General features: G+C 49.5%; 1 protein-coding gene across 1 annotated transcript; it reads right to left on the bottom strand.

The window, feature by feature from the left end:
• Positions 1–12696: 12696 nt before the first annotated feature.
• On the bottom strand, positions 12697–23702 carry LOC125544414 (DEAD-box ATP-dependent RNA helicase 1-like). Its single transcript, XM_048708104.1, has 5 exons — positions 23447–23702; positions 21321–21508; positions 20734–20968; positions 20335–20589; positions 12697–13053 (listed from the first exon to the last, which is right to left on the bottom strand). Exons 2-5 carry the CDS (start codon positions 21458–21460, stop codon positions 12973–12975), a joined length of 711 nt encoding a protein of 236 aa, XP_048564061.1. The 5' UTR covers positions 21461–21508; positions 23447–23702; the 3' UTR covers positions 12697–12972.
• Positions 23703–24205: the final 503 nt, after the last annotated feature.

Raw genomic sequence — 24205 nt, 5'->3', positions numbered from 1 at the left:
CGCGAGCTTTGCTATTATAGTTGGATCTTATGTTTCTCCTCCCCCTCTACTCTCTTGTAATGAATTGAGTTTCCCCTTTGGAGTTATCTTATCGGATTGAGTCTTTAAAGATTTGAGAACACTTGATGTATGTCTTGCCGTGCGTATCTGTGGTGACAATGGGATACCACGTGATTCACTTGATGTATGTTTTGGTGATCAACTTGCGGGTTCCGCCCATGAACCTATGCATAGGGGTTGGCACCACGTTTTCGTCGTGATTCTCCGGTAAACTTTGGGGCACTCTTTGAGGTTCTATGTGTTGGTTGAATAGATGAATCTGAGATTGTGTGACGCATATCGTATAATCATACCCATGGATACTTGAGGTGACATTGGAGTATCTAGGTGACATTAGGGTTTTGGTTGATTTGTGTCTTAAGGTGTTATTCTAGTACGAACTCTAGGGCTGTTTGTGACACTTATAGGAATAGCCCAACGGATTGATTGGAAAGAATAACTTTGAGGTGGTTTCGTACCCTACCATAATCTCTTCGTTTGTTCTCCGCTATTAGTGACTTTGGAGTGACTCTTTGTTGCATGTTGAGGGATAGTTATGTGATCCAATTATGTTATTATTGTTGAGGGAACTTACACTAGCGAAAGTATGAACCCTAGGCCTTATTTCCTATCATTGCAATACCGTTTACGCTCACTTTTATCACTTGCTACCTTGCTGTTTTTATAATTTCAGATTACAAATACCTTTATCTACTATCCATATACCACTTGTTTCACCATCTCTTCGCCGAACTAGTGCACCTATACAATTTACCATTGTATTGGGTGTGTTGGGGACACAAGAGACTCTTTGTTATTTGGTTGCAGGGTTGCTTGAGAGAGACCATCTTCATCCTACGCCTCCTACGGATTGATAAACCTTAGGTCATCCACTTGAGGGAAATTTGCTACTGTCCTACAAACCTCTGCACTTGGAGGCCCAACAACGTCTACAAGAAGAAGGTTGTGTAGTAGACATCAAGCTCTTTTCTGGCGCCGTTGCCGGGGAGGTTAGCGCTTGAAGGTATATCTTTAGATCTTGCAATCGAGTCTTTTAGTTTCTTGTTTTATCACTAGTTTAGTTTATAAAAGAAACAAAAAATGGAATTAAGTTTGTCTCATACGCTTCACCTTTTTAATATCTTTCGTGAGTATGATGGAAAGGATAATTGTGCTCAAGTGCTAGAAGAAGAAATCTATAAAATGTTTGGCACTAAATATTTGAATGATGAGCATGATTGCAATGTTGTTAGTATGAATTCCTTGAATATCCATGATGCTAATGATATGCAAAGCCACAAGCTTGGGGAAGCTACGTTTGATGAAGATGATATTTTTGTCCCCCAAGTTTTGATGAGCAAATTTATTATGATGAAAGCATGCCTCCTATCTATGATGATTATTGTGATGACACATTGCTTTAAAGAATAATAATAACAATGAAACTTGTCATCTTGATTTCAATTTTCAATCCCATGATAGTTACTTGTTGAGTTTGCTCCCACTACTATTCATGAGAAGAATTTTGCTTATGTGGAGAGTAGTAAATTTTCTATGCTTGTAGATCATGAAAAGAATGCTTTAGGTGCTGGTTATATTGTTGAATTCATTCATGATGCTACTGAAAATTATTATGAGGGAGGAATATATGCTTGTAGGAATTGCAATAATATCAAGTTTCCTCTCTATGTGCTTAAAGTTTTGAAGTTATGCTTGTTTTGCCTTCCTATGCTAGTTGATTATTGTTCCCATAAGTTGTTTGCTCACAAAATCCCTATGCATAGGAAGTGGGTTAGACTTAAATGTGCTAGTCATATTCTTCATGATGCTCTCTTTATGTTACAATTCTTATCTTTTATGTGAGCATCATTGAAATCATCATGCCTAGCTAGGGGCGTTAAACGATAGCGCTTGTTGGGAGGCAACCCAATTTTATTTTTGTTCTTGCTTTTTGCTCCTGTTTAGTAATAAATAATTCATCTAGCCTCTGTTTAGATGGTTTTATGTTTTAATTAGTGTTTGTGCCAAGTAGAACCTTTGGGAAGACTTGGGAAAGTCTTTTGATCATGCTGTAAAAAACAGAAACTTTAGCGCTCACGAGAATTGCTGCCATTTTTATTTGGAGAGTGATATTTAGTTAATTCTTTTTTAGATGATTAATAGATAAATTACTCAGGTCCAGCAAATTTATTTTAGAATTTTTGGGGTTCCATAAGTTTGCGTTAGTTACAGATTACTACAGACTGTTCTGTTTTTGACAGATTCTGTTTTTCGTGTGTTGTTTGCTTATTTTGATGAATCTATGGCTAGTAAAGAGTTTATAAACCATAGATAAGTTGGAATACAGTAGGTTTAACACCAATATAAATAAATAATGAGTTCATTACAGTACCTTGAAGTGGTGTTTTGTTTTCTTTCGCTAACGGAGCTTACGAGTTTTCTGTTAAGTTTTGTGTTGTGAAGTTTTCAAGTTTTGGGTAAAGATTCGATGGACTATGGAATAAGGAGTGGCAAGAGCCTAAGCTTGGGGATGCCCAAGGCACCCCAAGGTAATATTCAAGGACAACCAAAAGCCTAAGCTTGGGGATGCCCCGGAAGGCATCCCCTCTTTCGTCTTCATTCATGGTAACTTTACTTGGAGCTATATTTTTATTCGCCACATGATATGTGTTTTGCTTGGAGATCTTGTATGATTTGAGTCTTTTCCTTTTAGTTTACCACAATCATCCTTTCTGTACACACCTTTTGAGAGAGACTCACATGATTTGAAATTTATTAGAATACTCTATGTGCTTCACTTATATCTTTTGAGCTATATAGTTTTTGCTCTAGTGCTTCACTTATATCTTTTAGAGCACGGCGGTGGTTTTATTTTATAGAAATAATTTATCTCTCATTCTTCACTTATATTATTTTGAGAGTCCTTTAGAACAACATGGAAATTTGCTTTTAGGAATAATATAAAAACTTTTATAGAAGTGCAGTTGAATACTATGAGAAGTTTGATGCTTGATAATTGTTTTGAGATATGAAAATGGTGATATTAGAGTCATGCTAGTTGAGTGGTTATGAATTTAAGAAATACTTGTGTTGAAGTTTGTGATTCCCGTAGCATGCACGTATGGTGAACCGTTATGTGATGAAGTCGGAGCATGATTTATTTATTGATTGTCTTCCTTATGAGTGGCGGTCGGGGACGAGCGATGGTCTTTGGGTTCAATCTTGCGGTGCCTCGATCCCAGTGACAGAAAGGGAACGACACAGTATTGTATTGTTGCCATCGAGGATAAAAAGATGGGGTTTATATCATATTGCATGAGTTTATCCCTCTACATCATGTCATCTTACTTAAAGCATTACTCTGTTCTTATGAACTTAATACTCTAGATGCATGCTGGATAGCGGTCGATGTGTGGAGTAATAGTAGTAGATGCAGAATCGTTTCGGTCTACTTGTCGCGGACGTGATGCCTATATACATGATCATACCTAGATATTCTCATAACTATGCTCAATTCTATCAATTGCTTGACAGTAATTCGTTTACCCACCGTAATACTTATGCTCTTGAGAGAAGCCACTAGTGAAACCTATGGCCCCCGGGTCTATCTTCCATCATATTAATCTTCCAACACTTAGCTATTTCTATTGCCGTTATTTTACTTTGCATCTTTATTTCTCTTTATCATAAAAATACCAAAAATATTATCTCATCATATCTCACTCTCGTAAGTGACCTTGAAGGGATTGACAACCCCTTTATCGCGTTGGTTGCGAGGTTCTTATTTGTTTGGGTAGGTGCGTGGGACTCGAGCGTGATCTCCTACTGGATTGATACCTTGGTTCTCAAAAACTGAGGGAAATACTTACGCTATTTTACTGCATCACCCTTTCCTCTTCAAGGGAAAACCAACGCAGTGCTCAAGAGGTAGCACGAGCCTCCCGTCGCGGCCTCCGTTGTCCCTGGCACCGGCTCCGGCAGCACAGCAGAGCCACGCCCGCCCCCTATACCTCCGAGCCATCGGATCCCGAGGAGATTCCCAGCCCGAGACACTAGATGCTCTCCCGACGGCCAGAACATGGAGGTCACCGATCTCGGGCTTGCCGCCATTTCGCACGGAGCAGAGGGGGAAGGGGGTGGCCGGGGGTGGGTGGTGGGGATGGAGAGTTGAAGTGGCCGCCGCGGCCGGAGTGACCCGTGGCGTGGGCGCAAAGCATGATGGACGCCGGTGCCGGAGTAGCGCACGACGGTGGGGCCGGCGCGCTCTCTCTCGCTATCGCTCTCGAAAACTTTCAGCTACTGACTTCCTGGATGATGAAGCCTACTCACCAAAGATTCTTTTACATAAAAATAATAATCGTAACATACTTCCACGTATCAAGTGTGATGCCACATTTCTGCGGGAATGCACAATGCATCCTAAGGGCATCTCCGGGACCGACCCTCAAACCGCCCGCAATTGTCATTCCAAACGTGTTTTGTCGATCCGCTCGATGGTTCGGATGTGCTTTTTCCCATAAACTGGAGAAAAACTGCGAGCACGCGCGCAGGGGAGGGGGGGTGCTTTGCCAGCGCCCGGACTGCTGCCATGTTCGCTCTTAACTACCTTGGCCCACCCCAAAAAAAACCACCCGCCTCTCTCACGCTTTCCATCCGATGCACGCGCCGCTTCCCATGACACATCAATCTCGGCCCAAAGCACGCAGCGCCCGACATTGATGTCGCGTGCTACTTGTGAGCCGTGTGTTTTTTTCTCCGAAGAGGATGGGAGATGCAGTACAATAGAGATAAGTATTTCCCTCAGTGAGAACCAAGATTTATCGAACCAATAGGACAATCATGCAAAGCCTCATGCACAACATCTGCACACACAAAAGCAAATACTTGCACCCAACATGAGCAAGAGGGTCGTCAATCCCCTTGAAATCGTTACTTGCAAGGATCAAATCTTGTCGTGGTAGATAGGTAAATTGTAAAACAAAATAAAAGAATAAAGTTGCAGCAAAGGTAATTCAGTTCATATGTGTCGAGTGAATCCGCAGGCGCCGGAATGATACTACACAATAACAGGGGAACGATTGTGTTTTCAGCCTATAGGGCGTTATTCTCTTGCAGAGATGCATTAGAGGCGGAGCTGGGCGTATGTATGGAAGGCTTATCATTTGCAATTCAGCAGACTGATTCGCCGATCGTCGTCGAGATGGACTCGAGCATGCTGTGTCCATGATTTTATGCCGACAAGGTGAACCGTTCAGTGTACGCTTTGTTGGTTAACGAGATTAGATTCTTAATGCACCTTAGACAAACTTGCATTACTCATGTCTCCCGTTCTCAGAATAAAGCGAGTGATAGTTTAGCGAAGTTTGCTACAGTTGAAGGTCGGACTATAACTTGGCTAGGGTCTGGTCCTATGGAGACCTTGGAGATTTTCCATGATGATTGTAAAGACCTTGTGATTGAGCAATACAAGTTTTTTCTCCCACAAAAAAAGGTAATTCGGTTTTTGTAATATGATAAAGGTAGATCCGGGGCCATAGTTTTCACTAGAGACTTCTCTCTCAAACACATAGCATACGGTGGGTGAACAAATAACTATTGGTTAATTGATAAAAAAGCATATAGTTATGACGATATTCAAGGCAATGATCATGTATATAGGCATCACGTCCAAGACTAGTAGACCGACTCTTGCCTGCATATACTACTATTACTCCACCAATCGACCGCTATCCAGCATGCATCTATGGTATTAAGTATGAAATAAAGTAACGTCTTAAGCAAGATGACATGATGTAGACAAATTAAACTCAATAAATATGAATAAACCCCATCGCTTTATCCTTAATGACAACAATACAAATACGTGTCTTGCCCCTTTCTGTCACTGGGATAGAGCACCGCAAGATTGAACCCAACACAAAGCACCTCTCCCACTGAACATAAATCAACCTAGTTGTCCAAACCAAATGGATAGATCGAAGAGAAATATAAAGCTATAACAATCATGCATGATAAAGTTCAGAAAAGGCTCCATTACTCCTCATAAATATTTAGATCATAAACCCACAATTCATCAGATCCCAACAAACACACCGCAAAAGAAGATTACATCGGATAGAACTCATAGAACATCAAGGAGAACATGGTATTGAAGATCAAAGAGAGAGAAGAAGCCATCTAGGTACTAGCTATAGACCCATAGGTCCGTGGTGAACTACTCACGCATCATCGGAAGGCAACAAGGATGATGTACAAGGTGATCGATTCCCCTCCGGCAGAGTACCGGAAAAGGCCTCCAGATGGGATCACGGAAGAATAGAAGCTTGCGACAGCAAAAAAAGTGTTTCGGGTGGCTCTCTGGTATATTGAAAATATTTAGAAATTTATAGAGGCGGAATTAGGTCAAGAGGTGCCACGGGGGGCCAAGAAGCTCGAGGGCGCCCCCCGGGGTGCGCCCTATGAGCTTGTCGCTCACCCGCGGCTCTTCTGGTCTTCTCCCAAACCTTCTAGGGTCAGAAAAAATTAATCCAAATATTTTTCTCTGTTTGGACTTCGTTTGATTATGATTTTCTGAAAAGCCAAAAACAAGCAAAAAACAACAACTGGAACTGGGCACTAGGTTAATGGGTTAGTCCAAAAAATAATACAAAATAGCATATAAATGCGTATAAAACATGTAAGATTGATACGATAATATCATGGAACAATAAAATATTGTAGATACGTTCGAGATGTATCAAGCATCCCCAAGCTTAATTCCTGCTCGTGCTCGAGTAGGTAAATGATAAAAACATAATTTTTGATGTGGAATGCTACCTAACATGTTTATCATGTAATCTTTATTTTTAGGGTATGAATATTAAGATCCGAATGATTCAAAGCAATGGTCTATAATTTGATATAAAGACATCAATACTCAGGCATACCAACAAACAATCATGCCTTTCAAAATAAAAATGCTAAAGAACGCTATCCCTACGAAATCATATAATCTTGTCTTGCTTGGCCTTCCTAACACAAAGTATTAATCATGAGCTACCCCGATGGCAAGTCGAGCAATTGATTCATACTTTTTAACAGGCTTCAGCTTTTCAACCCCACGCAATACATGAGCGTGAGCCATGGACGTAACACTATGGGTGGAATAGAATGTGGTGATAGATATCAATAAGAGGAAGTCAAAAAAAAAGAAGATAGTATCACATCGACGCGGCTAATAAACTGGCTATGGATATGCCCATCAATTGATGTCAATGCGAGGAGTAGGGATTGTCATGCAACAGATGCACTAAGAGCTATAAGTGTATGAAAGCTCAAACTAAAAACTAAGTGGGTGTGCATCCAACTTGCTTGCTCATGAAGACCTCGGGCATTTGAGGAAGCCCATCATCGGAATATGCAAGCCAAGTTCTATAACGTTAAAGTCCCACTAGTATATGAAAGTGACAACATAGGAGACTCTCTGTATGAAGAACATGGTGCTACTCTAAAGCGCAAGTGTGGAAACATGGTGCTACTCTGAAGCACAAGTGTGGGAAAGGGAGAAGGGACAATATAGCACCATGTTTTTCATATAGAGAGTCTCCTATGTTGTCACTTTCATATATTAGTGGGAGTTTTTCATTATAGAACTTGGCTTGTATATTTCGATGATGGGCCTCCTCAAATACCGAGGTCTTCATAGGCAAGCAAGTTGGATGCACACCCACTTAGTTTCTATTTTGAGCTTTCATACACTTATAGCTCTTAGTGCATCCATTGCATGTCAATCCCTACTCCTCTCATTAACATCAATTGATGGGCATCTCCATAGCATGTTGATTAACCGCGTCGATGAGAGACTATCTTTCCTTTTTGTATTCTCCATATTAATCTCTACCACCGCACTATATTCCACCCATAGTGCTATATCCGTGCCTTGTGCTCAAGTATTGCGTGGGGTTTGAAAAAAAAAGCTAAAGTGCGTTAAAAAGTATGAACCAATTGCTTGGCTGACATCGGGGTTGTACATGATTTATATTTTGTGTTAAGAAGATGAAGCATGACAAGACTATATGATTTTGTAGGGATATCGTTCGTTGGCATTTTTATTTTAAAATGCATGATTGTTTGTTGGTATGCCTGCGTATTGATGTCTTTATATCAAATTATAGACTATTGCTTTGAATCATTCGGATATAAATATTCATATCATAAAAGAACGATTACATGATAGACGTGTTAGGTAGTATTCCACATCAAAAATTCACTTTTTATCATTTACCCATTCGAGGACGAGTATGAATTAAGCTTGTGGATGCTTGATACATTTACAACATATCTATAATTTTGGTCGTTCTATGTTATTATAGTATCAATCTTGGATGTTTATATGCAATTTATATCCTTTTTTGAACCGATCTATTAACCTTGTGCCCAGTGCTAGTTGTTGTTTTTTGCTTATTTTCGGCTTTTCAGAAAATTAATATCGAACGGAGAAAAAACTTTGGATTAATTTTTTCTAGACTAGAAAGGACCCACGAAGGTTCAAGAGAAGACTAGAAGAGCCATGAGGGAGCGACAAGCTCGCTAGGCGCGCCCAAGGGGCCGCCCCCAGGCTTGTGGGCCCCTCGTGGCACCTCTTGCCCTAATTCCACCTCTATAAATTCCCAAATATTCCATATATACCAGAGAGCCACCCGAAACACTTTTTCCGCCTTCGCAAGCTTCTGTTCTTTCGCGATCCCATCTGGAGAGACGGAGGCCACATGGGCGCATATTCTGCGTAATAAGTATCTTCACTCCAAAACTTTGTCCCAGGTGACAGTAAGGCCGACGGACTCACCTTTTTGAAAATGACTGATGAGAGTTAAATCAATCTTTTTCAATAGGACAAAGTTTATAGTTGGAAACGGTACCACTACGAGATTATGGGACGATACATGGCTAGGGGAAAGACCCCTCGCGCTTCAATATCCTTCCCTTTATAGCATTGTTCAACGAAGAGACGCTTACGTTGCAACAGTACTACAATCCACTCCTCTCAATATTCACTTCAGGAGGGCGCTAGCGGGAAACCGTTGGGAATCCTGGCTCCATCTCGTGAGAAGGTTGATGGATGTTCAGCTTTTTCAACGGTCCGATCAGTTGTGCTGGAAGCTAACTAAGAATGGAGAGTTTTCGGTTAAATCATGTATCTGGACGTTATCAACTCTAGCTCTATTCCTAGTTCTAAACATGTTTGGAAAGTCAGAGTACCTTTGAAAGTTAAAGTGTTTATGTGGTTTGTACATAACAAGTCATTTTAACTAAGGACAACTTGGCAAAACGCAACTGGACAGGATCTACAAGATGTAGTTTTTGTGATCATGATGAATCCATCAAACACCTCTTTCTTGACTGCCCTTTGGCAAAAAATTTGTGGCGGACGGTTCACATAGCCTTTAATATTACTCCTCTGAATACTATCAACACGTTTTTTGGGACGTGGCTTGACGAGATAGATTCCAAAACAGCGAGACACATTCGTGTAAGAGTATGTGCTTTATTATGGGCAGTCTGGAACTACAGAAATGATTTGGTCTTTAACAAAACAATAAATATTCATTTTTGCAGCCACTGCATTGATCCGTATGTGGTCGCTATTCACTCCGACAAAGGCCAGGGAGCATATGGTTACTGGATCTATCCGATGGAAGATGGTAGCACTGGCTATTTTCAACCAGTTTAGATGGCGGCCATGTAATAGGATAGGCAATTAGTGTTCCTATCTTTTTTATGCTAGCCGGTTGTGTCTTTCCTTTTACTTTTCTGCTCTTTGTGAGCATTTTTCATTCTTTTGTTTGAGACATGATGACTTGTGTTAAACCTTTTTACTTATTAATAAGTATGGCCGTATGCATCGTTCTGATGCAGAGGCCGGGGATCATCCCCCCCCCTAAAATTTTTCATGGCAGCCACGTAAGTACTCTCTTCATTTCTATATAGTATAAGTCATTTTAGAGATTTCAATAAAGGACTTCGTACGGAGCAAAATGAGTGAATCTATACCCTAAAATATGCCTATACATCTGTATGTAGTTTGTATTGAAATTTCTAAAAAGACTTATATTCAGAAATGGAGGGAGTAGCAGCTATAGTAAAAAAGACTTCGAGTTGGGCTAGGAACCGGGAAAGAATGGAGTTTGCGAGGGCTTCCGAGATGGTCTCAAACTATCAATTCACGCTTAATTAAACTTGGCACTAAGCTTGAAATGCACGCAAGCAAATCCGATTTCCTGACGGATCACATCACATACGCATGCACGGTTTGGAATCCCCTCACGTATCGGCATCACACCTGAGCTGAGCTCATCAATAAAAGGCAGCCGACCAGCTGCCTTTGCCCTGAACCTCGCTCTGACTTCTCTTCTCTTCTCGCACTTCCAATCTCCTCCATCTTCTCCTTCACCAATCACCAGCCCTAACCCAGCGACCGGCGTCCCCTGTTCCCATGGAGATTGCCTACCCCTACGGGGAGCTCACGAGGAAGCACGGCTTCATGACAGCCGAGCCGTTTGACGCCAAGACCGGCATCATGCCCGGCCCGAAGCGCGCGCCGGAGATGGAGATCCTTCGGCGGCGCTTTCAATCCGAGCTCGTCGCCGTCCGTGGCCTCCTCCACAAGGCGGCCGCCGTGCTAGTTCCCGCCTCGTCCCCGTCGGCTCCCCGCGTGCGCAGTCGTCCAAGGTTCTTGGCCGAGGAGCCGCCGGCCAAGAAGAGGAAGGCGCCCCCTTCCATTCCCGTGATCAACCGCAAGAAGGCGGCAACGAAGACGAAGATGACGGCCTCTGAGAGGGAGATGCTCGCGGAAGAACTGGAGCTGTTCGTTGCGGAAATCCCCGATCACGTCGTCGAGCTCTTGAAGAAGCAGAGCTGCGCCACCCGCCCCGACGAAATCGAGATCGATATCCACGCGTTGGACGACGCCGCCGTCGTCGAGTTGCAAGAGCGGGTTGACAAGTTCGCTCGAGAGAGGAGGTCGAATCCGTTGCCGCAAGAACGGCACCAGGACGGCCCGAAGGTGATGGCCGAAGAGGAGGAGGAATACGTTGACATCTGTGGCGGCGTCTCTCCGTTAGCGATCGTGCCGCAACCTCTGCTGCAAGAACGGCACCAAGACGGCCGTAAGGCCATGGCCGAAGAGGAGGAGGAGGAGGAAGATGTTGACATCTGTGGTGGCGTCTCCCCCTTACCTATCGTGCCGGCACCTCTGCTGCTCGTCGAAGATAAACAGCCAGCGGCAGCCCCAGCTCCAGCAGCACCGATTCCAGCGACAGCGATTCAGATACTGATTCCGACAGCAGTGACTCGGGTTCAGAGCACTCCGGTAGCAGCAGTGGCTCGGATTCTGATTCAGACGAGATCGTCGACGGTCCAGCTCCGGCCATCGCGCCTCCAACATGCGAGCAGCTCGCCCGTGCTCTGGAAAGGCAGCGAAAGGAGGCCACGTCCCGGGCGAGGGAGAAGGCCCGTCAGGAGGTGCTCCAGACGGAGAGGATGGCAATGCCCGATGATACCCTACACCCAGAGGACCTCAAGACGCTGGGCATTGATGAGTACAACACGGCGAGGCCCAACAACTTGTTGCGGCAGATTGGACTCTACCTCAAGCTTGACGACGACCGGAAGCATCATCATCATCATCAAATCTTCGAAGAAGACCTAGAGGAAGGGGAGATTAGATCGTGATGTAATTGCTGATGGCTTGATGCCTCAGAGAAAACTTGTAGCTCTCTTCTGCAAATTGTATGTGTGCTGAACATGATTGGATATATGAAAGTACATGATCGATTGTAAATAGTATCATGTACATCTCTAAAATTCATGAACATTTTTGTTTTTGTTTCTCCAGTTTCATTTTCCAGAATACATGAATTTTTTATTTAAAACTCGTGACCATTTAAAATAACTCATGAATATTTTTTTATAAAATTTAAGTCAATCTATTAAAATTGGTGAACATTTTAATGGAAAAACACAGAAAATATTTTTTAAAAAAAGTTGGCTACGAAAAGTACTAGTGTTTTTTTAGAGAACTTCGCTGCATTTTATTGATCAACGACGTTCAGAGGAATTGTTACACGATCATGTGGGGCAGCAAGCGCGACATATGACGTCCAAAATTAAAATCTATAGAGTACTTACCTAAACATCAACTCTACCTCGACTGTTATAGGTGAAGTTGCATTTCTCGAAATTACACAAGCATTGATTGACTATCGCTCCATGATGCCAACCTACTTTATCGGAGATATCTTTTACAACTGTGGCACAATCCAAAGCTATCAGGTCATTGGCAAGGTCTTGGCTCTTGGCCTTCCCGGCACGCTAGGTCTTCTAGAGTCATACATCAATTATGCCACAAAATACAACTGAAGATGAGCCAAGATACATGCCGCTTTGGTCTCGGCAAATAGCCGCAACAGCTCCTTCCATCGTTTCTTAAAATTGAACTTCGCAAAACCAACCCCTGAGGCGGGCTCCCAGGCAAACGATGGGTTATGGGTCTGCTAACCAACAAGAGCTATGTATAGCCTACTGCGGCGAGCCCAAGATGAGTCGGCCCAATAGGGGTTTCTAGCAGGTTTCAATGCATTTTTTTACGCCTTCCTTCTGTTTGCCTAAATAAACGTTTTCCTTTTGCAATACAAGGATGGGATCAGTTGTTGTTCTGCATATTCTTTACACATATAGTCATGCAATGTACATTATCATGGTGTATTAATCAATCAACCAAAGCAAGCACTGTACCCAAAATGCTAACTATTATTATCGTTAAACAGAGCATTGTCTCATTTTTCCTCAAAAACATGAAGCAAGAACCAGATTCGCCTGCCCTGGCTGTCCGGCCTGCTTGGTGGATGTATGTTTTCACATACTGCAGCATCTCGTAGTTGATAACATTTTAAACCATCAATATGTATTCCTCGAGCCATTATATCTGAGCCAATTAGAACATCTATTTTCCCTTCCTTGAAGGCTGCTAATGTCTTCCTGCAGCAGAGTTTGATCAATATGACAAGGTGAGATTAAGTTCAACATATCAGCATCTTATTCCACCATGAACATAAACAAACTTAACAAGCCGCTTTCTTAAGTTTGCACCCAAATGCACTAAACAAAGATGATCCATGGAACTTGTATAAGGTATATTCAGTCAGAGTTGATTATTTGTAGTTACTTATTTTTGTGGCTGTCTGCAACCAACTAAAGAAAATGAACTCAGGCTTACAACACGAAACAAACATGAGTAAATTACCTTCGAGTAGATTCAAACTTAAAGGGCAAGTCTTCAAAAAATCCCAGTAAAGTGCTTAGTCTGTGACTATCATCTACAGATTTGGTAAAAAAACAAGCACTTCTCCCCACACAGCTCTTGGAGAACAACAATGAGACATAGCGGCTTTATGTTTGATGTACAGATCTGAAGTAACAGCAAGGATAATGAGAACACACGGCATAGTTCACAATAGCCTTTTACACCCCTTGGGTGTTTCAGGCCTCAACATTGCTAAAAGTAACAACCAGTAAATTTGCCCACAGTGGTGGAGACAAACCAGCTTGTAAGACTCCATATTCTTAGGAATTCTGTAACGCTTCTTCCCACTATTCAACAGCAAAGGATGATGCAGCTCAAGTTGAGAAAGTTTGCTGGGTCAGTGTAGCAGAACAGACTATCTTTGCCAGTCTTGGACAGCATTTACCCTCGCTTGACACCCCTAAATGCCATAGCGTAAATTTAAGTCCACAACTGAAAGGGTCTACCAATTATCCTGACAAAGAGATGATGTGTGGGAGGGCGGGAGGGATGGCTCCCTCTTCAACATATCATTGTCGGGATTTGATGTTACTTGTGCTGTGAACGGTTGATTTCTTTATATGAAATCGGAGAGGCAAGCTCTCTTTTATCAAAAAAAAAAGTCCACAACTGAAATATAAAGTGATAAAAGAGGGCAAGAATAATACGAGAAATTGAATTAGTAGGGCAAGGCTTACGATCTTCTAATGGTAGTCAATGAATGCAGTAGAGTTTGTCCAGCAGTGCCATCCCAGAAATGATCTTGATTAGTTGGGCTAGTAAACTGGATAACTGTTGGTAACTAGGACTGGTATGCCTCTCTTTACATCCTATCTGTCTCATCAACAACCTGAAACCGCAAATGGTAGGACTAGGGTTCCTACCGGCTCTACTGCGTAGGTTGTAGGGGCAAGGAGGGAGTGGACGCGGCGAGGAACGGGCGCGCCGGCGGCAGGGCGCCGTCGCGGCTAGGGTTGAGGGCGCGGCGGCTTGGCTGCGGCGGCTAGGGTTTCCGGCTCCTCTAGGAGCCGGGTCAACAAAAGATAATAATAGTCTTTATTGCTTCCTCAAACGATGTCTTACATGAGTATTTATAACTTTAGCTAAGATAACTTTCCAAGATAACTTGCCTAAGATAACTTGTGGCCAAGGCCCCTAATACTAATGCCCGGTGGGCCTTTCCTAGAATAGACCAAGCCGGTCATAACATCTCTCCCCGCCTGCGCAAACAGCTCGTCCCTCGAGCTGAAAGTCTGGATAGTGTTGACGGAAATCCTCACGCTGCTCCCAAGTAGCCTCCTCCTCCGAAAGCGCTGCCCACTGAATTAGGACGAACCAGACGCCACGACGGAGCTGGGCCTGCAACACCTTTGCTGGCTCTGGAAAGAATGCGACACATCAGCGGTTGGAGGAAGCGCCGCGGAAGCCGCTGGTGGCTCGCCACGGAAAGGCTTGAGCAGCCCCACATGGAACACGTCGTGGATGCGGGCGCGGGCTGGAAGCTGAAGACGATAGGCCACCTTCCTAATGCGCTCCACGATAGGGAAGGGCCCGGCGTAGCGAGGGCCAAGCTTGCGCTTCGCGCGCGGCGGTCCAGTGACTGCGTAGAGCGGTGGAGAAGACGCAGCCACACCCAGTCACCCACTGCGAACTCCGCCTCGCGATGATGATCGTCGTAGTAGTGCTTGGCCGTCTGCTGGGCCTGAAGGAGACGCTGATGGACCTCAGCCAGCATCTCATCACGGGTGCGGATAAGGTCACCCGCAACCGCCGTCCGAGCCGTCTCCGGGTCGACCGGAAGTATAGGTGGGGGTGGTCGACCATAGACCACCTCAAATGGCGTCGCGCGCAGGGCGGAGTGATAAGAAGTGTTGTAGCAGTACTCCGCCCAAGAGAGCCAATCCACCCAAGCGCGAGGCCGATCACCTGTCACACAACGCAAATACATGGCAATGACCTTGTTAACCACCTCAGACTGACCGTCCGTCTGAGGATGGAATGCCGTGCTCAGGCGGAGCTGGACACCCGCCATCCTGAAGAGGTCCGCCAGACATGGCCCGTGAAGACTGGGTCCCGATCACAGACGATCGAAGTAGGGAACCCGTGTAGACGGATGATGCCGTCGAAGAAGGCCCGGGCCACGGACGCCGCCGTGTACGGATGGCCGAGCGCGATGAAGTGGGCGTACTTAGAGAAGCGATCGACCACCGTGAGGATGACCGACTTGCCCCCCACCTTGGGAAGGCCCTTGATGAAGTCCATGGAGATATCTGCCAGACCTGAGATGGCACTTCCAAGGGCTGAAGGAGCCCAGCCAACCTCAGGGTCTCCGTCTTGTTGCGCTGGCAAGTCTGACAAGACCGAAACAATCACGGACCAGGGCACGATCGCCAGGGATGTAGAAGTCGGCGCGAAGACGATGGAGGGTTTTCTGCACACCCTCATGGCCCGCCGAGTGGGCGAGTTGCAACGCCTGGTGACGGAGATCATCATGATCCGGAACAAAGATCCGGCGCCCATGGAGGAGTAGTCCGTTAGAGAAGTGCCAGGGCTCCTCCAAGTCGCCGCCCGCGAGCTGCTGCTAAAGAAGTACGGCGTCATCGGCCGTCGCAGTGGCGCGGTGAATGTCGGCGAAGAGACCGAACGATGGCCCGGAGCGGATGCACAGGGCCGTCCTGGCGGACGCGTTGGCGGGTGGCGCGAGGTCGGAATCGCGACGGGACAGCGTGTCGGCCACGGTGTTAAGACGGCCCGGTCGATACTCGATGGAGAAGTCGAAGCCGAAGAGCTTGCTGATCCACTGGTGCTGCGGAACGGTCGACAACCGTTGATCCAGCAAGAACTTCAGGCTGTAGTGGTCCGTGCGAATATGGAAGGTCCGACCCCACAAGTATGGTCGCCAATGACGCACGGCCTGGACGAGGCCAATGAGCTCCCGCTCGTAAGCTGCCAACTTAAGATGGCGCGGAGCGAAAGGCCGGCTGAAGAAGGCGAGGGGCCCATCGCCCTGATGAAGTACGGCGCCGAAACCCGGCGCCCGAGGCGTCACAGTCCACCACGAACGGGCGGTCGAAGTCGGGCATCTGGAGGACGGGGCCCGTCGTGAGGGCCCCCTTGAGGGCCTCGAACGCCGTCGTCGCCTCGTCGTCCCAGGCGAAGGCGTCGCGGCGAAGCAACCGCGTGAGGGGCGCCGCGATGAGTCCGAACTCCCGGATAAATTTCCGGTAGTAGCCGGCGAGTCCGAGGAACCCGCGGAGAGCCCGCGAGTGAGGCGTCGGCCAGGCGAGACGGCCGCCACCTTATCGGCGTCCATAGCCACCCCGTCGGCCGAGATGACATGGCCGAGGTAGGCGACGGTAGGCGTCCCGAACGAGCACTTCGAGCGCTTAAGGTGGAGGTGGTGCGCCCGAAGCTCGTTGAAGACGATGGCGACGTGCTGGAGATGTTCGGCCCAGGTGGCGCTGTAGATAAGAATGTCATCAAAGAAAACAAGCACAAACCGCCGTAAGTAGGGGAGGACGTCGTTCATCAGGGCCTGAAGTCGCCGGGGCGTTGGCGAGGCCGAAAGGCATCACCAAGAACTCGAAGTGGCCATGGTGGGTGCGAAACGCCGTCTTGGCGATGTCGTCCGGATGCATGCGCACCTGATGATAGCCCGACCGAGATCGAGCTTGGTGAAGAAGCGCGCCCCATGGAGCTCATCCAAGAGCTCGTCGACCACCTGGTATAGGGAACTTGTCCTTGAGCGTGAGTGCGTTGAGGGCGCGGTAGTCGATGCAGAAGCGCCATTGCCGTTGACTTACGGACGAGAAGCACCGGCGCCGAGAAGGGACGTGGAGATCCGGATGATGCCCGCGCGAGCATCAGGCACACTGGCGCTCCAACTCATCCTCTGCACTGGGGGTAGCGGTAGGGGCCGCCACCGCCACCGGAGTGGAACTGTACGAGGTTGAATATGATGGTCGTACACCGGGCAGGCGGAAGACCCTTGCGGCTTCGTCGAAGAGTGTTGTGACTGCTGCAGAGAAGGGAATCCAGCAGGGGCTCGGCCTCCGAGACGCGGCAGCCAGCTGGAGGTGTGGCACGGCAGGCGCGGCGCCCAAAGCCCTCCCACGATGCCGGCGGCCCTGCCGCCAGAATGTCATTGTGAGCGCATCGAAATTCCACAGGATGGGGCCGAGGGTCCGGAGGAAGTCCACCCCGAGAATGAAGTCGAAGCAGCAGGTCGATCCCTGCACAGGTGATGGAGAAGTGTTCGCCACCGATGGAGATGGGAACGTCGGCGGGCTAGCCCATGGCACCGGAGGCGATCACCGTTCGCCACTGTGATCCGCAGGCGCTCCCCGCCCGTCGTCGGGAGGGCTAGCCGACGCATGGTCGATTCGGGCAGAAAGTTGTGTGTGGAGCCCGTATCTAGCAGGGCCACCAGGCGCTCGCCATGGATCGTCACCGGCAGCAGCATGGTCTGCTCGCCCCGGATGCCGGCCAGGGCGTGAAGGGAGACGACACACGCCGTCGCTGCGGAATCCGCGGCCGCGTCCTCGGGCGCCGCAGGCGGATGTAACGGGTCGGGCGAGTCGTTGTTCTCCTCGGTGTAGTCGACCGTCTCTAAATAAAAGAGGCGGGGGCAGACATGGGTCGGCGTATAGGGCTCATCGCAGTTGAAGCAGAGACCCTCACGGCGACGCTCCTACTGCTCGGCCGGTGACAGCCGACGGAAGGGCCGTGTGGCGGCCGGGGGTGTGGCCGTCGCGGCTGGAGAGGCCGACCCGGGGCTGAGGAAGTCGGTGCTGGCCGACTGGGCTGGCGGCCGCTCCGTCCGAGTGGCTGCTGCAGTGCCTGGGCCCGCTGCTCGAAGGCCCGGCGTAGTACATGGCCGTCTGGAGGTCGGGGGGATCCCGGAGCTCGACGTCCACGCAGATATGGTCCGGCAGACCGCCCACAAAGAGCTCGGCGCGTTGGGTCGCAGAGACGCCCGGTGCGTGGCACGCCAGGGCCTGGAAGCGGTCGGCGTAGTCCTGCACTGTAGATGTGAACGGTAAACGACCGAGGGCCGCCAGTCGGCTCCCACGGATAGGAGGCCCAAAACGGAGGAGACAGAGCTCCCGGGAAGCGCTCCCAAGGTGGCATGCCCCTCGTCCTGCTCGAGCGTAGTACCAGGTCTGCGCTGCCGCCTCGAAGATGATAGGACGCCGAGCCAGGTACGATCCGAAGCGGAGCGTCCGCTGCCCTCGAAAGAAACTGCTCGCCACTGTTGAGCCAGTGAGGGGTCCTCCGTGCCCTCGTAGGTGGCGAAGTCCAGTTTGGCGAAGCGAGGGAGTGTTGGCCCGCCCTGTGCCCGGGGGCGGCCGCAGTCGCCGCCGGCGCGTATGCTGGGTCGGGAAGCGCCGGGCGTAGTTCGCCGAGCTGGAGGGGTGATCAAACCGCAGGAGGGCGTCGGGTGTTCCGGCGCCGTGGAGTAGACCGGCCCCGGAGACGAGCCGGTCGCCCAAGCGGGGATCGGCGATGGTGACGGTGGAAACTGCACCTGGTGCAGGGGCCGACCCGTAGCCCTAGGCGCGGGTGGTGGTACTGTCGATGGCGGCGCCTGGTGGAGCTGCTGCACCGGCGCCTGCGGCGTGGGGGCCGGCGGTGGCGCGGAAGAAGCTGCTGGGTCGGGCCCCCCAGCGGCGCGGTGGAGGCCGGCCATGCTGGCCACGGCTGTCCCGCAGCCGAGTAGTGCGGCAAGCAGCGGCGGCTGGGACGCCCCTCCGTAGGGCGCCTGGAAGGCCGGGGCGGGCCACTGTAGCGGCGGCGGCCGTAGGCGGTGGTGCGGCGCTCGGGGTGGCGGGGGCTGGTTCCCGGCGAGGTAGAGGGTAATACCCCTGACCGCCTGGACAAGCTCCCGCAGGGTGCCCGACACCTCCTCGGGCGAGAGGAGCGGAGGCGGGTCCGCCGTGATGGTGATGGGCGTTGTCGCGGTGGTGATGGTGGTGCCGGATGCGATCTCCGCCATCGCGGTGGAAGTGACCGGCGGCAGCGAGAGCGGGGTGGAGGTGGATGGTAGCAGCGGCGGTGATGGAGATTGTGACATGATCGGCCTGGTGTCTCTGGATACCAAATTGGTAGGACTAGGGTTCCTACCGGCTCTACTGCGTAGGTTGTAGGGGCAAGGAGGGAGTGGACGCGGCGAGGAACGGGCGCGCCGGCGGCAGGGCGCCGTCGCGGCTAGGGTTGAGGGCGGCGGCGGCTTGGCTGCGGCGGCTAGGGTTTCCGGCTCCTCTAGGAGCCGGGCAACAAAAGATAATAATAGTCTTTATTGCTTGCCTCAAAACGATGTCTTACATGAGTATTTATAACTTTAGCCTAAGATAACTTTCCTAAGATAACTTGCCTAAGATAACTTGTGGGCCAAGCCCCTAATACTAATGCCCGGTGGGCCTCTTCCTAGAATAGACCAAGCCGGTCATAACAGCAAATTAAAAAAAACAAGTATGCAACACTAATAAGATGCAAAACTATAGTGCTATGACTAAGTTCCATATCATCATATGCTAGAACAATTGTACAAGCAGCAGGCCCTGTTGACAGAATAATTCTTTGGAAAGAGCACAAGCAGGGCATGCCAAACTTGTCCAGAGGCTACACTTGTAAGGTTTTGAATGTCATCCATGGAAAGTGTGTAAATGAAGAGGTGAATCTAGAAAATTGTGTTAGTCGTCCCAAAATGCCCCAAAATAATCATGTATTGCTGCTATTTGGATACAAACCAGCTAAAGTAAATCATATACACTTGCTCCAAACCCAGTGCCAGCATTACGTTTGACAGTATATGGTACTATGGTACTATGGTACTATGGTACTATGCACATACAAACAATAATACCTAAAATATGTATAACAGGATCTATCAACGCATCACATATGAACTTGGCCGCCCATTGTATGGAGAATGGTGCGTACAAATAGGAGACAGAAATTGTTGCCAATAAGCCTACCAAGTATTGAAGATGCTCCAGACTAAAACCTTTTGTCATGTTGATATGATCCATCAATCTTCCAGGAGTTGCCACCAATATATCAACTTTAGTCTGTGGTTCCATTTCAATATATTCATCATCAAGAGATGGATAAAGCTCCTGTTTGGACTTCTTGATCAGATCTGATATTTCGTCCGCGATGGACGATTGACCAATTGCTGATGCTACTGTCAAGCCCATCACAGGAGCAATAGCATCAAAAACCTCTTTGACCTGAAATCGCATATAAATAAACAGAAGCGCTCCCACTTGTTATGATGAACTGGAGAATATTTAAGGGATATATTGCTGGAATGGCTATTGAAATACAGACTGGCGTATATAAGTTTCTAGAAGGTAAAAAGAAAGCTCACAAACCTGCAATGCTAAATCCCGTGTAGGTAGCACAACCAAAGCACGCAAGCACCTTACTTTCCGAGTGGAAAGCGCTTGCACAATAGGCAAAGCATAGGCAAGAGTTTTGCCGGATCCAGTTGGGGAATTAATACAGATATCCCTCTGAAAAGCACCAGGACCAATTGTCTCCAGCCATGTTGATACCTGAACTAGGAAAAATGATTCAATTCCCATTCGCTGCAATGCTTCTGCCAATCTGTAACAGTAAACATAGCCCGCTGTTACATGCTATTTAAGATGTTTGCAGAGTTGAAGGGAACAAAGTTAACATGTACCTCTACAGAATAGACCAAATCTAACAGTAAAACAAGTGAAATTACTAGTTCATATGAGACTGAACAAAATTGATGGAGCCAATGGCAACAGAACTTCTAGTAGGTATGGTTAGAACCTGCCTAAATGCTAGGAGCACAAGAACCTATTCAGTGAAGCGCAACAGCGCCCTTGTTCTAAAATTGCAGGATCAAGCATCACAGATTCAGCAGGCCATAATAACGGAACAAAGATACTGCACATCACAGACAGGGAGTATGAGTATGGTATGGTACCTGGGGTCTAGGCGGGGGAGGCTCGTCACAGGGCAGCCCGAGAAGGAGTCGATGTCGACCGGGTGCCGCATCCATGGCAGGTGCGGCACGCGCTCCTCGGGCACCCCGTCCTCCAGCTCCTTCATCTTCATGGTCACCATCAGCCGCCAACAGTGGCAGATCTAGGATTTGAAAACAGGGTGGTCCTCCTAAAAGATATTACAACAAATATGAAGTGTGAACGTTGTAGTAACTAATTAGCCTTCTTCTCTATCTTCATAGCATGTCTCCGAGAAAAAGAAAAGGAGAAGCAATGTCCCCGGTCCTCTTCATTCTTCAATAGTTATGCAATCATAATTTTTTTTTGAGCATCAGTACAGACACAAGCGCTCATATACACGCGCATACACTCACCCCTATGAACGCACACACGCACACCCTACCCCTATGAGCACCTCCGAGAGACTGAGCCGGCATATCATCTTGAGATTTACGAAGTCACCGTAGGCGCCTCGTCGTCGACGGGAACGTCTCCTCCCACTGAAAGCGTATCGCCGATCGTGCGGGGGGAACCGCTCCTCTTTTCCCCTCGAGGCCCCCCGCTCCCTAGGGTTCCCCGCCGCCGCCGCTCCCCCGCGCGGAGCCGCCGCCGCGGCGGCCGGAGCCCGCCGGAGCCGCCAGCCCCCTCCTCCCCGTTCCCCTTCTCCTCCCCCCCACCCCCTCCTCGCCCCCGTACCCCCGCGCCGCCTCCCCGAGCGAGGCGGCCGGCGGGCCTGCCTCCGCGCGCCTCCAGCTCCTCCCCGCGCGCATCCCTCCTCCCGCCGCCGTCAGCCTGCGCCACCGGCCCTCGGCCGCGTGATGCTGGCGGCGGTGGGCTTGCCCTTCCCCGCGCGCGGTCCTCCCCTGCTCGGGCGGTGATGGCCGGCGGTGCGCTTCGGCCGGTGGCGGTCCGGCGTCCTGGTGTGGAGGCCGGCGGTGCTCGCCTTGGTGGTGCCGCCTCTTGGCGGCGGGGTGGTCCGGTGGTGCTGGCCGGCCGGGGGCGCGTCCCCGGCCCAGATCTGGGCCCGTAGGGTTCCTCTGGGTCCTTGCGGATCGGCTCCGCGCGACCGCGACGCCTTCTGGTATGGGAGGCTGGGGAGCGGCTTGGACTGGGACAGCGACGCCGGGGCGTTCCAGCTAGCGCGGAGGCGGGAGCTGTCCGGGCCTTTGAGGGCCCGGCCGGGCCTGTGGGGCCACGGGCCCGGTAGGCTCCTGCCATGGCGTCCGGTCGGCTACCGTCGTGGACGGTGGAGGTGGGGCCCTCCCGTATGCCGATGGTTGTTGCCCTAGTCCCGCTCCTCTTCTCCGTTGTGCAGACCATCTTCGCGGTGCTGTGGTGAGACAGCGTGGGAAGCTTCGTGTCCGTGTTGGCGCAGGGTGGTGGTCGGTCTGGTGGCGAGCTCCGGAGTGCCTGAGGTAGAGGCTGGGATCGGGAGAAATCTTTGTTGGCTTGGCCGACACCGACGCGGTGGCGCCTGAGGGTGCCGCCGGACCTTCTTGGAGGGCGTCGGGGCTACCCTTCCTCTCTCCTCGCCGTGTACCGGGGGAAACCCTTGGCAGCAGCGTCGTCATCGTCGCGTCCCTTCTTGGAGGTGTTGTTGGTACCGGCATTCGGAGTCTCGGAGCTTGGTGGGTGATCTCCGGTGGACGCAGCGGTCACGAGGCTTCGTCGTTTTTGTCGATCCGCCGTTATCGGCATTTGTTTCTTTTCTTTTTTCTCTTTCTTTCTTTTGGGCGTGTTTGTGCTGCTTCCGCCCCAGCCCCTATCGTCGGTTGTATCGGTTGGTTGCTTTGTAATACAAAGCGGGGGGAAACCCTTTTTCGTCAAAGCGTATCGCCGAAAATCCTGAAATAAATCCAGGAATAATGCGAGCACCAGGATTTAAACCCTGGTGGGTTGGGGATACCACTGTCCACCTAACCAACTCAACCACAGGTTGATTCGCATCATAATTTTCTTTCTATCAATCATAATGACATAACTGAACACGAATGATGTGCAATAATATTTGTATGTGTTTGTTGGTTCGTGCACTAGACAGTGGATAGCACAGCAAAGAGCAAACCGTAAATCAAAATTAGGAAATGGACAGTGGACGAGCTGGTACCTTAAATCGAGCTAACTGCTGAGCAACGGGAGTGTTGGAGTGCGGACTGGGCGGCGGGCGCCGGCTTGCAGCTTCCAGGGGCGCCAGGCGGCCGGGGCAGGGCCGCAGGGGGCGGGAACGTGTGGTGGGCGCGGCTGGCGCCGAGCGCCGGGAGGGCTGGATGGAGAGGCGGGAGGGAGAAGGCTCCTGGGCGGCTGGGCGTCCGGCGAGGCAGGCGGGGTCGCGGGGAGCGGCGGAAAGGGCGTCGTGGTCGGGAGCGACTAGGTAAAGTGTTATTGGGCTTTTATTTTTCCCTGGCCCATGTCCAAGTGCATATGCATATAGGCCGGGGCCAAATCGCAGGGTGGGCCGCTGTCCAGCTCCGCCCCTGGCTGGCAAAAGATAGTGAAGAGTCTTATCTAAGAAAAAACCCAAAAAAGAGAGAGACAGTGAAGAGTCGTGAAGTATCTTTCTAGGCTAGTACTCTGCGCCGGCGCGCCGGCGCGAGTTTCAGCCGGTCCAACCTGAGCCGTTCGATCTGGACGCGCGGGACCGTCTGATCTGTCCCGCATCTCCTTTCATCATCCTCCGCACAGGGAAAAAGGGGGAGAAAAAAGCAAGCGCTGCCGCCGCTCGCGAGATCCCGCACGCTAGCCCCCGTTGCCCTTCTTTGGACCCTCGCTGCTTCTGCTTGCCGCTCGCGCTCGCAGCCTAGGCGCTGTTGGCGAAGCAAAACACCACTCGCCTTCACCGCCACCGGCGAAGCAAAAAATATCGGTT

Source organism: Triticum urartu, chromosome 3, assembly GCF_003073215.2.
Source record: "Triticum urartu cultivar G1812 chromosome 3, Tu2.1, whole genome shotgun sequence".
NCBI lineage: Eukaryota > Viridiplantae > Streptophyta > Magnoliopsida > Poales > Poaceae > Triticum > Triticum urartu.
This window is presented reverse-complemented; position numbering and strand designations above follow the sequence as displayed.